At 57.7% G+C, this 15,035-nt stretch overlaps 1 protein-coding gene and 1 long non-coding RNA gene across 6 annotated transcripts; one reads left to right on the forward strand and one right to left on the reverse strand.

Annotated features, from left to right (window-relative positions):
• Positions 1-504: 504 nt before the first annotated feature.
• Positions 505-10,827, reverse strand: MGAT4B (alpha-1,3-mannosyl-glycoprotein 4-beta-N-acetylglucosaminyltransferase B). Of its 3 annotated transcripts, none has more exons than XM_063088120.1 (15): positions 10,480-10,827; positions 4,894-5,079; positions 4,660-4,800; positions 4,438-4,514; positions 3,992-4,038; positions 3,562-3,675; positions 3,259-3,334; positions 2,970-3,084; positions 2,485-2,615; positions 2,207-2,314; positions 1,907-2,100; positions 1,453-1,531; positions 1,282-1,369; positions 1,069-1,181; positions 505-981 (listed from the first exon to the last, which is right to left on the reverse strand). In XM_063088120.1, exons 1-15 carry the CDS (start codon positions 10,574-10,576, stop codon positions 958-960), a joined length of 1,590 nt encoding a protein of 529 aa, XP_062944190.1. In that variant the 5' UTR covers positions 10,577-10,827; the 3' UTR covers positions 505-957. The 3 variants fall into 3 exon arrangements, with proteins under 3 accessions (XP_062944190.1, XP_062944189.1, XP_062944191.1); XM_063088119.1 differs by having other exon boundaries at positions 4,438-4,571; XM_063088121.1 differs by lacking the exon at positions 1,069-1,181 and having other exon boundaries at positions 4,438-4,571.
• An 84-nt stretch (positions 10,828-10,911) lies between these two features.
• On the forward strand, positions 10,912-14,900 carry LOC134371111 (uncharacterized). 3 transcript variants are annotated; one of them, XR_010022703.1, is made up of 3 exons: positions 10,912-11,049; positions 11,422-11,597; positions 14,783-14,900. It is a non-coding gene; the product is annotated as an uncharacterized LOC134371111 (long non-coding RNA). The 3 variants fall into 3 exon arrangements; XR_010022701.1 differs by lacking the exon at positions 14,783-14,900 and adding an exon at positions 13,100-13,399; XR_010022702.1 differs by lacking the exon at positions 14,783-14,900 and adding an exon at positions 13,135-13,399.
• Positions 14,901-15,035: the final 135 nt, after the last annotated feature.

Consider the following 15,035-nt stretch of genomic DNA (forward strand, 5'->3'; position numbering starts at 1 on the left):
CCGTAATGTATCAGACCAGGAAGCAGAGATGAGCAGGGCCTTGGGGACCCAGGACAAGGGCAGCTGGGACCCACGAAGGAGGGCTAACAAGGAGGTTGGAAGATGCCTTTGCCTTGCAGTGCCAAGGGAGGGCCTCCGTTGGGGGCAACTGGGGCCAGGGCACCCATGCCCATGAAGGGGGTCTTTATAGGGCAGGGACAGCTTTGGGCGCCTGGACCTGGATTTTGGGCCAGCCCTACCCATGAGTTATTGACTGGGTGGCGCGATCCCTCCCATGAAATGGGGACAAGGTTCGGTACTGAGCAGCAGCAGCACTGGAACATGCAGAAGCAGAAGGCAAGTCTTGGCCAGAGAGGTTGCAGGTGGTTTGGGGTCGGGGTGCCCGGCATCAGGACCTCCACCTCCCACCCGTGGCAGCACCAGGGACAGGAGGGAAACCTGAAGCAAGGGCAGAGGCAGACCAAGAGGTGTCTAGCCAGTACAGCAGCGCTCACATTTGAAGCATACACTTCATTAACCCTTTATTACAAGTCACGCTCTCATAGAAGTATAGGTGGACTTACGTGAAAAAATCAAATGTATCCAAGAATAAAAAACACAGCACATAAAGTAGTATATGCATTCCAGTGTTTGCGCCGGGGAGAGTGGGCGCCAGGAAAAAGCTCTTCTAAAACGGCCTGGCTCGGCTGGCCAGGTGCAAACGGTTCCGGGTGGGCGGCCAGGGCCGAACCTCAGGCACAGTGTGGGGGCCGCCTGCCTCTTCCCGTGGCCCGGCGGGCGGGGGCAGCACCAGCTCCTGGGGCCTCCGGGCCAGCGGCGGACCCCAGGCCGGCCCCAGCCCAGTGCCAGGCAGAACCCTTCGGGACTGTGGCCACGCCTGGCCCTATAGGGGCAGCAGCGACGACATCCCTGGAAACGTGGGCTTCAGGGCTGCAGCGCACTCTCAGAAGCCTCAGCTCAGTCGGCCTTTTTCAGGAAGATCTGGAAGAACGAGACTCAGGGTCAGGCAGGGCCTCAGGGCTAGGCCACGGTCTCACTGGCTCTTCCCTGCACCCTGCCCTGCCTCACCTCACTCAGAATGACCCACACTGGGGAGTCTGTTTGGATGGAGAGGCGCAGTGCTTCCAGGGGGCCAAAGGCAGGGTCCACCTCGCCCTCTGCCACACCCTTGTAGAAGGAGCCTAGGGGAGGGCAGCACTTAGAGGTTGTCTCCCAAACCCCAACCCAAATAGGGCTTGTCTGCTCCGCCCCGCCCTCCTCTCCCCTCACCCCCCTACTCACCTATCTGGAGGTAGCCATCAGGGCTCCGAGGGTACCGGAGAGTAGCTGAGCGGCCCTCCTGCAGGGCCTCTTTGTCCGACTGAGGGTTCTACGGGGCAAAATCCAGGGACTGGAGCTGGTGGCCATGGGAGGGTCAGGCCTCAGTGCACACCCATACCCCATCACACTCACATCAAAGGGCAGCACCTCCACAGACGTGTTGAAGAGCTTGTCCTCTGGGTGCTCGATGTTCCCACTGCGGAAGAAGAACCTACGGCCAGGCAGGCCTGTGAGCTGCTGCAGGGGTGGCACACTGCCCAGGCACACTGCCCAGGGCTGGCAGAGAAGAGGCCAGGCCTGGGCCAGGAGTGCACAAGGTGGGCTCCCAGGAAGCCAGGGCCTTCCTCCAGGATGACAGTGATGGGCAACTCTCACTGAGCTCCTAGGGGCACTGCCTGACTTAGTCCTTGCAAGGTAGCTACCATTATGAGTCCCACTTTTCAGATAAGGAAACAGGCATGGTGAGGATAAGTAATTTGCTGGGGGTCATGGAGGGACACCTGCAGGCCCAGAAATTTGTGGTGAGGCCTGTACCCCCATGGCCACCCTCCCCCCTCCCCCAATGTGAACCTGTGTTGGCACTGACCGCTCAAGGCGCAATGGCTGGAAGAAGCGGAAGCGAATGAAATCCCCTGCAGCAGGTGTGAAGGCCCAAAAGAAGTCCTCACGCAAGTAGGCTTTCTCCAGGGTGAAGTGCTGGTACGTCTTGAGGCTCGTGCTCACCTCAGCTGGTGGGTTCACGTGCTCCTTCCGCAACGCCTGCTTCCCAAAGTCCTTGTCCTGTAGCAATGGAGTGACAGGGGTGTTAGGGTGGGCTCCACCCCTTCACTCTACCCCAGCCCTGCTCTGCCTAGACTTGGCCAGATGAGTGAGTGGCACAGCCCACCTTCAGTTTCTGGATCTTGCCCGCCAGCGAGGAATGAGTGCCCACGTGCTGGAAGAGGGACGGCTTGAAGCGGATCCGCAGGTTGGCTTTCTGCCGGTCACAGTGCTTCTGTGGAGGGAGTGTGACACCCTAGGGTTCAGTTCAGCCCCTGCTCCCAGGCCAGGGACTCACCTGGGGGCAACCAGGGGCCTCCCACAGCCAACAGCGCCCTCTCCTTGTGATCAGACGTGTGCTGTGTCTTGTGGCCCGTGCGCCACCTCTGTGTAGCCCCTGCTCACCGCGTCCTTCTCAGGGTTGCAGACCTTCACCCATAGTATATGGTCCAGGAGCCAGTCAATGGGCTTGTCCCGGTAGAACATGAGAATGAACTCCACAATCAGGCTCAGGTCCAACGACTTGAACATCTTCCCTGGGGGTTGGGAGTAGGGGAAAAGGGGTTCTCAGTGGGTACCCTACCTCCTCTTCATCCCTGTGGGGGCCACTGAGAAGGTCCCGCAGCAAATCCCTTGGGTGGGCTTCAGACAGGTGTAGGCATGAAGAGGCAGATAGGGATGGTGAACCCAGACCTCCCTGATGCAGAGGGCGATGGAGACAGGCCAGATAGTGCTGTCTCTGGCACTCCAGGCAGGACCCAATCTGGGCAAAGGCTCACAGGCATGGTACAGCATGGTACTGGGATCAAGGTGATAACAGAGAGGCAGAGAGGTAGGCCGGACTGAAGGGTTATGGCGAGGTCAGTGGGGTGGGAGTGAGGGTAGCGCACCAATGAAGCCCAGCTGGGAAAATTCCAGGATCATCCAGTCCTCTGAGGGCTGCTGGAGTGCGAAGTTCTTCATAGTGCTCAGATAGTTGGGCTTGGCTACGATGTCATCCTCCAGCTGCACAGGAGTGGGTAGAATGGAGCTGGGACTCAGGATGGGCATGTGGGCAGGGCAGGGTCCATCACTCAGATTTGGCCAGAGCAGACAGGAGTGTGGGACAGGGCAGGGCTTATCACCCAGGCCCAATCAAGGGCCAGGTGGGCAGGGACAGGGCAGGAGGTCAGGGCTGACCTGCACATAGTAGATGCCTTTGGACTGCGCGTACATCATGAGGAAGCAATAATCGAGGTTCTGTTTGGTCCTCCACCTGTGGGCCAGGGGTAGGGGCCTCAGGAGCTCAGACCCTTTCACCTCCAGTGTGGCTACCACAGAGAAGCCACTGAATGGGTAGGATCTGCCCCCCTCCCCAAGCAGGGGTCCTCCAATGGGGAATCAGCCACACTGCAGGGAAGTACCCTGGGCTCAGATACCAGTAGACTGGGTTCTCAGCAGAGGTGGGCAGATTGCTGGGGGCATGGGAAGAGTTGCTACTACCTGACTCTCTCCTTGGGGTCCCCAAAGGACTCGCGGAGGCGGGAGAAGTCAGGGTAGAAGTTGGGGGAAGGGGAGATGACCTCCAGGAGCCCGGAATGGATTTCTGTGGGGAACCTGGGGGACAGGAAGGTCCAGTGGGTGTGCTGCCTCCATGGACTAAAAGGGGGAGCTGTCAACAAGACCCTGTTTCTTTCTTGAGGCTCACCAGGCAGACATCCCTACCCCACCACACACACCACCCAGCCTTCTGAGGCAGTGGGGCTCCAAAGGAGCTAGGCCACCTCTACATATCCACCCCCTTCAGTCAACAGGGGGAGCCCCTCCTGCATGGTAGGAAGGCACTATCTTGTGGGGGAGGCAGGCGCCTGCCTGCTCAACAATCTACAGAGAGTCGTCTCTCCACGAGCTTTCTCTGGCTGCCAGTACTCACAAGGCCTTGATGTTTTCTGTCACTGCCGAAGTGTACTGTGGGTCAGTCTGTGGGGAGACCAAGCACCCTCTTTTAGCCCAGCTGTCACCCCAAATGGCCTGGAAGAGGGGGTTGAGGATGGGGCGCAGCCTTCAGATATCCCCACATGGAAGGGAGAGAGCCTCCTGTCCTGAGGCCCAGTGAGGCGGGGCCTGGGGGCCACAGGTGCCTCAGTTTGAAAAGCCCTTTGGAACACACAGGGCCATGGGTGGGGCAAACCAGGTAACCGGCAACTCCACGAGGGGGCGCTAAAATACTTCTTTCTCTAACTTTCTAGCTTAATAAATTTGTGAACGAAGCTGATGACTTTTTCCTCTGGAACGTTGTTCTGTTTTTTTTCTCCTTGTATTTAGCGCAGTGGGCCTTCCTCTGAATGTCCCCCCAACCCCGCGGCCTGGCCCACTCGCCTCGGCAATCAGCACCACGATGACCGAGTCCTCCTTCTCCTGTGGGCTGAGCTCGGAGATGAGCGAGTGCAGCGTGTCTGTCAGGTAGGAATGCACCTCGCGCCGCACGCTCGGAATACCCATCACCACCGACACTACAGGGGCACAGAGGGGCGACGCTCGGCCGGGCGCCGGAGACCACCCCGCCACCAACCTCTCGCCCCACGCCGTCCCCGCCCCTACCTCCGGTGCGGCCCTGGCCCACGCGCACCGCTGGCTGCAGACTGCTCTCCTTGGCCAGCAGGTGTGGCAGATGGTGGAAGACGGTGGGCAGGTGCAGCACGTGCCTGTGCGAGACGTTCCACGGCTTCAGTCGAGGGTCCTCTGGGTAGGTTGAAAAGGGAAGGGTCAGGCAGGGCGCTTAGGACCAGCCTACCCACCCTCCCGCCCCCAATGCTTCATCCTGCCCCAGCTCACCTGTTAGGCGGCTCCAGGTGCGATTGCCGTCTCCGTCTCGCAGCGCCTGCCTCTCTGACACTGCCCTCTTGATCTCGTCCAGCACCAGGTTGAGTTCCTTGGAGCGCTTGAGGCTCTCCTGCTCAGCCGCGTGCAGACGGTCCCGCAGCGCCAGGAACTCCCGCTGGTAAACGTCCACCACGTCGCCTGAGGGCGGTAGGCACGCCGTCACCAGGGGGCGGCCTAGAGCCGTCCTACCGCCCGTTTTGTGTACCCCCACACACGGCTGAGTACCCATCTGAGCAATAGCCCATCTACATCTGTTCTTGTGCCTGCCACACGCAAGCTATCTGGAGTTACATAAAGTCACACTGACTCTCATGCTCGGGAGAGAAAAACCCCAGTTTGTTCCTTACCCCCCGTTATTTTCTCCTTTGAGGAGGCATCGGAAGTGGGAGGGCAGCAGGATCACTTCCAGCCTTAGGTAGGGCAATCCTAAGCAGGGTCTGGAACAGCCTCAGACTAAATCCTTTCTGCCCATTGGCTTGCAAAACCTTCTCTCGCTTCTTGTATTGTAACATGTGCTCCTTCCAGGGGGTGGGACACCCAAGGCCCCATCCAGGGCACAAGGACCCAGTCCTTCCTTCAAGGGGCTCCTCACCCCCTACCTTCACAGATGAGCTCATAGGCAGCCCCATCCCCAAGACTCTCTGGGGACAGCCAGCCTCCCTGGATCACTCCTCCCATCCTCCAAGTAGGACTGAGCCTGGGCACAGGGTCTGTGACAGTGTCCCCAAGTACTCATTCTTCACTGTCATGGTCATCACTGTTTGCTGTCATTGCACTGGATTCTCTGTCTCACACCAGCCCCAGGGAGTGGTTGCTACAGTTACAGCACCCCACACAGCCCCCTTACTCAGGGGACAAGCTCTGAACTCCCTGATGCCTGGTCTCTGGAGACCTGTGCTAGGCCTTGACCACCTTGAAGGGTCGGCATGCCACCCTAGGGGGACCTGTGCCAGAAACTCCAGATAGGCTCCAGCTGGCAGTGGCTGAGCCTGGGCATTAAGGGTGTAGACTCGTGGGACAGCACACAGGCAGGGCTGCCTGACAGTGGAGGAGAATCCCTGGGATGCCAAGCTCCTGGCTCCACTGGTTTGGCAGGGCCCAGTGAGCAAGAATGAGATAAAAAACATCCTTGTGGCTGGATGCCAGCAGTTCCCGTCAGCTGTGCACTCAAGGCCTTTGCTTGTCTAGCCTTTGCCCTCTTTATTTGCCATCATGCACACCTCCTTTTCCTTGTCTACTGTCTATGCCTCTGCACATACTTTTTCTATTGCCTGGAATCCCTTTTGTCTTCTGGGCCTAATGAAAACCTACGTAGCCTTCAGGGCCTTGTTTTCAAGTCTCCAAGTCTAGGAAGCCTTCCAGAACTCCCCTCATACCCCCAGGGAGCTCTTCTGCTCATTGATCCTGGTGGGTTCACAGCCCCCAGAGTGCCCTGCGATGGTATTGCTCCCTCCTCACCCCCAGCCCTGTACACCAAAGGTCATGTTTGAGGCAAAGTTCAGTAACCTTAGGACACACCCACTTCCACAGCCCTGGCAGAGGGCCAAGTGCCAAGTCCCAGGAGAAGAGGAGGGGCAGCCCCAGGCAGGAGAAGGGTATGGAGGAGAGGAGCCAAGTGGATCCTCCCTGATGCACCTCAATAGCTTGCCTCTCAATCTCCCCACACTGAGCCTCACCCAGGGCTAAAGGCTGAGGCCACACAGAGCCAGGACAGCCCTGTGGTGGGGAGAAGGGAGGAGTCAGGTTACCGGATCTGTGAGGCTGCACAGTAGGCTCCGGGGCTGGATTACCTTGGAAACCTGACGCTTGGACGTGGAGCTGGCCACCCCAACACTCACCCACCCAGCGATGGGCGGCACCAGGGCACAGGGAGCATCCTCTTCTTGGCAGTAGCTGATGGGGAGATGCTGAGGCCTTCAGATCCCTAAAGAGGGAGTTCAGGGCCACGTGGATGTGGCAGGTTCACCTCCCTCCTGCTTGGATGCTGAGTGCATGCCCACCTGCCTGTGCCCCTCCCCCACTGCCCACCTGTGCAGTGGAGCTACTACTCCTCTAAGAGGCAGCCCTTGTGCCATGGCCCCATCCAAAGCAGCCCCGTGCAGTGGGGTCACTCTGTGAAGTTGGGGGAGGAGCAGGAGGGCACACCCACCTCTGACTCCAGGCCCTGTTCTCCACCCTGGCCTTCTCTGTTCTTTAAATAGGCCACGCTTTGTTTGAATGTCCCAGGTGGACAGGCCAAGTGTACAACGGTGGGCAATGCTGTCCAAATCACCCTGGCCTCCCTTCCCCAGGGCCCCCCTTTTCCCCCTGGTCTCAAGCTTCCTCTGTTCACCTGGAAGTGATGGGTCCCATGGATGCCTCGGCCCGGCTTCTGCCCACACCAACCCTTCTGTCATTTCCCTGAATACTGCAAGACCTGTCTCTCAGTTGCCCGCCCGCCCTTGCTCCTGCTCTGCCTGCTGTCTGCAAGGTCCCTGGTTTCTGATTGCGGCTTCACTGTCCTGGCTTGTCAGAGCCTGAAACTCAAGCTCTGGGGGCTGGGCCTTTTGCCAGAGGTCTGCAGGGCCATCCCAGCACCCCCAACCTTTGTAGGCTGAGGGTCTGGACTGAAGTGATGAGTGGGCTGGGAGACGGCTCAAGTGCTAAGGTCAAGACCTGGGGAGACCCGGCCTCTGTGGGGGGATGGTGCATATCAGAGGTTTGTAGGAGCTGGGACTGGAGGGACTTTGGCTTCTCCTTTTATCCACACCTTCCTGCTCCAGAGAGGCTGGGAGGAGCTGGCCCTGGGAAGGACTGCAGCTGTCCAACGGCCACATCACTGAGAACTAGGAGGGCAGCAGCAAGTCCTGGAGGTTTTCTCGCCCCTCTGCCTGAAGGCAGAGTAATCAGGACCCCTGAGGCCCACAAACCAACAATCTCCCCCTTCTCTCTTGGTGGAGGAAACAGATTCAAGAGCCCAGCCAGGGCATGACCTTTGCACCCTGTACTTAGGGAAGGGGAAACAGGCTCAGAGGGACACAGGCAGTTGCCAGGCCCAGCCAAAGTTCTGCTGTTAACCTGCAGGTGTTCACCTCCTCTCCAGGTCTTGCATTCTCCCAGGAGTCAAGGAGGGTGTGCATTGTTGCTGAAGTCCAGGCCCAGAGAGAGGACCACCTAGCCACTGGGAAGGGCTGTGTGGCTGAGGCCCAGGGTCGGCACCTACCTCATCTGCCACCTCCCGCTCCGGTCTGCCTCTCTGGGGATGGATCCTCAGCAGGTACTTGGCTGAGGGCTACAGTTTGAGCGCTGGCAGAGATGCTTCACAAATTTCATCAAGGGTGGATACAAAATTGGGCTCCAAACCCTTCTCCAGGGTCCATCTTGTCAAGGTCTAAGGGTCCTTCCCAGGCTTGACCCTGTGCTTCCTCAATGCCACCTGCTCCTGCTGTCTCCTTCCTCTCTGGCTCCCTGCCTACCACCTTCCTTCCCTGCAGATTCTGGTTCCTTTGCCCTTCCCCTAAGTATTGGGTCCTCTCCTCAGCACTCCATTGCAAACTGGAAGGGAGGATCCATCTGGCTTCAGATTGGCTTAGTCTGGCTTCACCAGGGGCTTAATACAGAGGTGTCTATGTGTGAGAAAGAAAAGGGTTCACATAATTTATAGCCCAGATTTCTAGCTTCTCTTCAGGCCTCCGAAGACCTGGTCCTACAGGGCCCCCACAGAGATGCTGACAGCCCAGGACACAGGGCAGGCCCATGTCAACGCCCCCATTTCCAAGCCTCACAGGCTCCTGGGCTTCCATCCCCCAGGGGGAAAGACTCCTGCATCTAAGCCCCTGCTCTTCTTTGATGGGGGATGCTTGCCTGCTCCCCAGGCCCTGTGTGCCACCCCCCTAGATGTCACCCCTCAGGCACAGTGAGCCCTAGATGGAGCCCCTTGTATCTCCCTCACTCTGCTGTTCCCGGAGACTGGCTCCCAGTGGAGAGGAGGCATCCTGAGGGAGGTGGGGGGACCATGTTGCACCTGCTGCCATTGGCCTGAGGGTATGAGGCTGCTGCAGGAGGTACACAGGCACTGTAGCCTGGCTAAGGGCAGGGTGCAGGGGGGCTTATCACCCCACCCACAATTACAGGAATCTGCCCCACCCCTTCAGATATGGGCTCCTCTAAGCCTCCAGGCCAGTGTGCTTTTGTGGCTACTCTCCCCCAGGTGACATACCCTACCTACAGAGAACTGTGTCCCAGCTATCCATCCCCTGAAAACACACTCCACCCACAAGGCCTCTGCCCCAGCCATGTCCTCCCATGGCAGGCCCTATTTGTCTCCCCTCAGGGTCCCTGGGTTATGACTCTCTGGTCCTAGAGCCCCAATGCCAGCCCAGGCCTCCACCCAAAAGGGACAACTGCAGTAGATAGGCTGGGCTGGGCTGGCAGGAGCTTGGTAGAACTAGTTGGGGCTTGGAGGGTCAGGAATGCTCCTGATCCTCCCCCAGCCTCATTTAGTGTGGAGTTGCAGAACAGGGCAGCAGCTGGTAAGAGGAAGGCAGAGGGTCAGCAGGCCTCAGCCTGATCCTGCTTAGGCCTCCTGCAGGAAGGCTGGGAGGCAGGCAGGAAGCAGCTTTTCCCTGCACCTCCTGTGCTTCAGGCTGGCTAGACAAGAGCCTCTGAAAGCCACAGACCTCACTCAGCCCAAACCAGCCCTCCCCCCAGCAAGTGACTTCAACCAGAGCTGGGGCCTGCGGCCATCCTCCAGACTCAGAGGGCCATGGTGGGGAACTGGCCAGCCTGACCAAGCTTCAGGTGCACCTGGGTGCATGGAAGCAGGGGGTGGTGGGCCAATGACACCACACAAAGGAAGTTATCCAGTATAAGGGGCTGGGCTGGCTCCTCATGAGGCCCTCCACTCACTCCCCAGAGGCCAGAAGCCACAGGATGTCTTCCTGGGCACCCAGGTACCTGCGGAGGAGTCCTGGGACCAGGTGTCACGGAGGAACGCTGCAGGGGGCCCAGGGAACTGCATGGGGAGAGGCAGCATCCCACTGGGCTGGGGCCTAGAGGTGGGAAAGCGGTGGGTGGCGTGGGGTGGAGGGTCTGGCTGTCACCTGTTTCAGTAACACTGTTCCTGCTCCTACCCAGGCGCCTGGAGCTGGCACCGTAGGACTACCTGGTCACAGCTACCTGTGTGACCTTTTGTCTGTGCCCCTCTCTGAGAACTCCATGGGTCCTCAGCTCTTCAGTGGGAGTGACCATCCCAGCATCGGGATAACTGTGCCCACGGAGGCCGGTCCCGAGCACCACACGGGGAACCGGCCGCCTCTGGGCCCGCCGTCCCGGCCCAAGCCGGAGGAGAATTTCGTTATTCCAGAAGCAAACAAGTGGGGGCGAGGATGGGAGGGGCGTCCGCCCGCGCTCCCGGGCCGGGAAGGGGCGCCTGCGTCGGCTTCCGGCCGCCTCCTGCGGCCCCTGCTCCGACCCCGCGCCAGCCGCAGACGCCCAGGTGCGCCCAGCTGTGGGAGCGGGCGGGGGCCGGCCCGGGCGACGGCGGGGCTGGGGGCTCACCTTTCTGGCCGCTGAGCGCCGCGTACCAGGAGAGCGATAGGAAGGCGCACAGGCAGAAGAGCAGCAGCGTCAGGAAGGTGCCATTGCGGAGCCTCATCTCCTCGGGTGCGCGACGGGCGCCGGCGGGGCCGAGGCCGCATGGCCCGGGGGACCGGGGCCGGGGCGCGGGGGCCGGGAGACGGCTGGGCCCCGGCCCCGGGGCGGGGAGGAGCTGAGGGCCCGGGGCCAGGCGGGGATGCAGCCGGGCCGGGATGGGGACCGGGCCGGGGACCGCACTGGCGGCTCCTCCGGGGCGCGGGGCACCGGCGGCCTCGGCTCCGCGGCTGGGCCGGGCTGAGCTGGGCGGTGGAGCCGCGGCCGGGCCTGGATCCGGGGCCGCCGCGGAGTCTACAGCGAAGGGCGGGGCGGCCCGGATTTAAAGGGGCCGCAGCACCCGCTGCCGCCTCCATTGCCTCGCGGGGGCGGGGTGGGGGACCCGCGCCGGGGATCCCCGCGGCGGGCTCCGGACAGCGGCCTCCGCGTGGGACTCGTGCATTTCGGGCTTCGGGCCGTCCAGGGTTCCGGCCTCAGGTAGGTCGAGGCTGGGGCCATCGCGAGTGTGGGTCGGCTGCGATGGAGCGGGGGCGGGCGTGGGAGGCGGTGAACCGGAGTCCCCAAACACCTCAGTAACAGCTCCCACACCCAGACCCCACCCTATCTTCTCGGGCACCTTCAGACCCTTCCCCAGGTCTGAGGGGGCCTAGGTGGTGGGACGGGACAGGTATGAATGGAATTGGTGTTGCCTCCTGCTGGGAGACTCCGCCCGGAGTGGCCGCCGCCATCACTGACGCCCACGGGCACGTCCCTTCCCGGGACCTTTTTCTGGTCTGCGGGATAAAGACGTGTTGGGGCGCGCGGGAGGCGCTGCTGCTGTGTAAAGTGGGGACACTGGGTCGTTTTCAGGAGTAAAGGAGCCAATGTCTGGGTGCAGAGCAGCGGCCAACCCACAACGGGTCTGGCCTCCTGGGTGCCGGGCGTGACCTGGGCCGGAGGCAGGCGGAGCGTGCAGCTTAGAGGAGCAGTCAGGCCCGCAGCGTCGTGCGGCTTCGGCCCCTAACGGTGCAGCGGCCGCCTTGCTGGTACGTCTTCATTCCCGTTCTAATGGCAGGTTTTCCCCAGGCCCGTATGGAACCAGGAAGAGTACAAATAATACAGGGATTGGTTCAACTCTGGCTCTGGGCAGGCATTTTGGGAGCACCTTGAACAATTCCCTGCTTGGGCCTCACCACTGTTCCTTGACTTCTGGTTCCCAGTATTGGCGGGAAGGACCTCTGGGCCCCCCCAGTGGGAGAGGTCTAAAGGGAGGTGGGTTCAGATTGAGAGTGGGCTGGGGCTTTGTCTTCCTCCTCCAGCCCAGGCCCACACCTGGAGGGCAGGGTGGGAGCACGGCGGGCGGCGTCTGGACGTTTGCCCCTGCAGAACTATTTATGCCAGGAGCAGGGGAGGCAGGACCAGTGGCTGAGGTGGGCTTGATCCTGGGTGCCTGTGTTAAATGACAGGACTCCACTCCTCAGTTTTCCTGTAACTGCTCTCTCTACTTGCTAATGAACTTTATGAACTCGTTGGAGTCCTCTGGAGGAAAACTGTCCTGTTTTGTGTTCCTGTGTTTTCACAGGCATCTTCTCTTTGTTGCAAAGGATAATGATTTTTCATTTGGGTAGTGATATAAAGGGTCTTAACATTTTTTTTTTTGAATAAGTACATTTAAGTTTTAAAGTGAGTTGATTTGGGCTGGCCCGTGGCTCACTTGGGAGAGTGAGGTACTGATAACACCAGGGCCACGGGTTCGGATTTCTATATAGGGTTGGCCAGTTGGTCACTTGGGAGAGCGTGGTGCTGACAACACCAAGTCAAGGGTTAAGATCCCCTTACCGGTCATCTTTTTTTTTTAAAAAGTGAGTTGATTTAAGGGAAAATATTAAAATGATTAAACCAGTAAAAATGAATGAGATGGCCTATCAGTGACTAAGTTGGGGAAACTCTTCTGAGTCTCCACACTCAGTAGTTTTGGAAGAGCAGCGATGAGGGAAACCCAGGAGACAGGCCTCTGTCCTGATGCTTTGGGAGTGCAGGGCCTTTGTCAGAAATGGGACTTAGAGTGCAGCCTTATAACATGAAGGCCAAGGGTTCAGATCCTGTACTGGCCAGCTGCCAAAAAAAAAAAAAGAGAGGGAAAAAAAGGAACGGAAGAAGAAATGGGACTGTGGGGTGCGGGCAGGGGAGAGCCTGATGTCCCAGCACCAGGATGTTTTTATCCTGACCCTCACTGTAGCCTCTCCATCCCCAAATTTCTCCCTTTGAAACAGGGGCAGCAATTGCCTGGCTCTCTTCCCATTTTCCGCTGCTCTCTGTGCCCTTGCAATAATTAATTCATCTGGGCCTGCCTGCAACCCAAACTCCCTCCAGGCTCTTCTAGGGAGGTGAGCTCTGCCTGTCACCCCAGGGTTCAGCTCCCAGTTCTTGAGGACAGTAACTCTGGCCCCCACCCAGGAGGGAAGATGGATCCCAGTGGGCACAGTCCTGCTTTCTCTCCAAATCTCAGGCTGTAGGCCTTTCCTTCTTTGTTCTTTTTGCTTCACAGTGAAAATGCCCTTTTGTGTTGTGATTACTTGCCAGCCCTCTCCACCCACTTTGTTTTCCTGGAGATTTTCTGGGACAGTCCTTGGAGGAGGCCGTTTTTTCCATCCTTAACCTGTGATCCAGGGACCCAGAATTGGGGAGGTCCAGGAGCTGAGATGAGAAAAAAAATCGCATCTTTATTTTCGCTAACCTCTAACTGAAACTTGGTTTGGTATATCCTTCAATTATGAATGGAGGCAACAAAATCCAGTAGAATTAGCTGTACCTGTGACTGTCATGACAGAAGACACAGGAATTTTCATGTATTGCACTATAGCTATTGCAGACACCTCAAAATCGCTGTTACACTCAAAGTAGTAACTTCATATTTCTGGTACTTATTATTCCTGCATCTAGATCTTATAATTTAATGAGTTAATAAAGAATCACAGATATTTCTGTATCACAAATGTGTTTTTATATTTTGACATTTGCATTTCAATACCAGTGTTGTTAGATTTTTTTTTGGTAACGCAGTGCATTTCAAAACATGATTCAAAGCAAGAGTCCTTTGTCTTCTGCAGCTGTGTCCCTGGCTCAGTAGAAGTTTGGAAGCCCTGCCTAAAGCCTCACCTCATCCCACTGCTAGCCGTTTTGTTAGATGTCTCCTTCCCTTATTCATTTATAACAAATGTTCTGTGTACCCACCGTGTGCCAAACACACTTGAGTTACTAGCCATGTAGACACATGCATGCACTGACATCGACCTGGTCACTATTCTCCCAGAGTCCTGCCCACAGTCACCTCACTCACTGCTGAAAAGGTGAGGTCTATGGGGCTGAGAAAGCTTATAATGGGGGAAATTACTGTGCTTGGAAGGGCAGAGTCACTTGGAAGTGAGGTCAGCAGTAAGACCTCGGGAGAGGAGGAATGGCCTCAGCTTGGGCAGCCAAGATTGATCAGCATATGCAAATTCCCCCCCACCAGGGGCCAGTGAGGGTAGAGCTCAGTGAGGGTACCTGGGGCAGACGAGGGTAGAGCAGAGTACACAGGACTTTGAACACCTTGTCAGGGATTTGAGTTTTTACCCTGGGTGCTGTGCAGGAAGAAGACTGGGGGCTGGGGTTGTTTTTGCATTTTGAAATGATCATTTGAGGGCCGGCCCGTGGCTCACTCGGTAGAGTGCGGTGCTGATAACACCAAGGCCACGGGTTCGGATCCTATATAGGGATGGCCGGTTTGCTCACTGGCTGAGTGTGGTGCTGACAACACCAAGTCAAGGGTTAAGATCCCCTTACTGGTCATCTTTAAAAAAAAAAAAAAAAAAAAAGGCTCTTAGGTCCCAAAGTCATAGAAATGAACAAGGCACGCAGCAATAAAGCAAGCAACACTTTATTAATAGAGAAGATACACTTATGCATAAGAGGGGTGGCTACAGAGAAGCTAGCCCCCAAGGGGAACTGTTTAGGGTCCCTTACAGGGCAAGGGTTAAGGGGTGCAGGCTTTACTGCTGGGTGTGTTGTTCATTTCTATGACTTTGGGACACGAGAGCCTAATTTGGTAACATTTGGTCAGAACTAATCACATGGCCTCACCTCAAGAGAGCAGGTGAGTTTATACATATAAAATATTCAGAATGTTTCCTGGCATGAAAGATATGCTACATGAGTGTTAAATTATAACTGATATTATTGCAATCAACAGGAATCACTGGTGGTTTGAGGGAGAGGGCACGGTCACAACTGACTCCCAGGTTTTTGGACCTTATTGTGGTGACCATCACTGCCATAAGAAATGCTGGAGCAGGCATGGGATATAGGAAGGTCAGTGCTCTTGGATGCAATTGACCAAAACTAAGATCAACTGGTTTAAGCCTTCTCATGATTCAACATTAGGTCTCCTGTGATCCAGAAGCTCAGGGGCTGAGATCAGGCTTTGATCTCCTCAGTGTGGGCAG

This window comes from Cynocephalus volans, chromosome 2 (assembly GCF_027409185.1).
Source record: "Cynocephalus volans isolate mCynVol1 chromosome 2, mCynVol1.pri, whole genome shotgun sequence".
NCBI classification, from domain to species: Eukaryota; Metazoa; Chordata; class Mammalia; order Dermoptera; family Cynocephalidae; genus Cynocephalus; species Cynocephalus volans.

Bases quoted from the DNA above. Each gene is read 5' to 3' on its own strand.
- MGAT4B (XM_063088119.1), bottom strand. From the start codon at position 10,576: ATGAGGCTCCGCAATGGCACCTTCCTGACGCTGCTGCTCTTCTGCCTG. The intron at 3,335-3,561 runs GTAGTAGCAACT...CCTGGCCCACAG, and splicing joins GACCCCAAGGAGAGAGTCAG to GTGGAGGACCAAACAGAACC. The intron at 1,532-1,906 runs GTCAGTGCCAAC...GCCTGGCCGTAG, and splicing joins CAGCCATTGCGCCTTGAGCG to GTTCTTCTTCCGCAGTGGGA.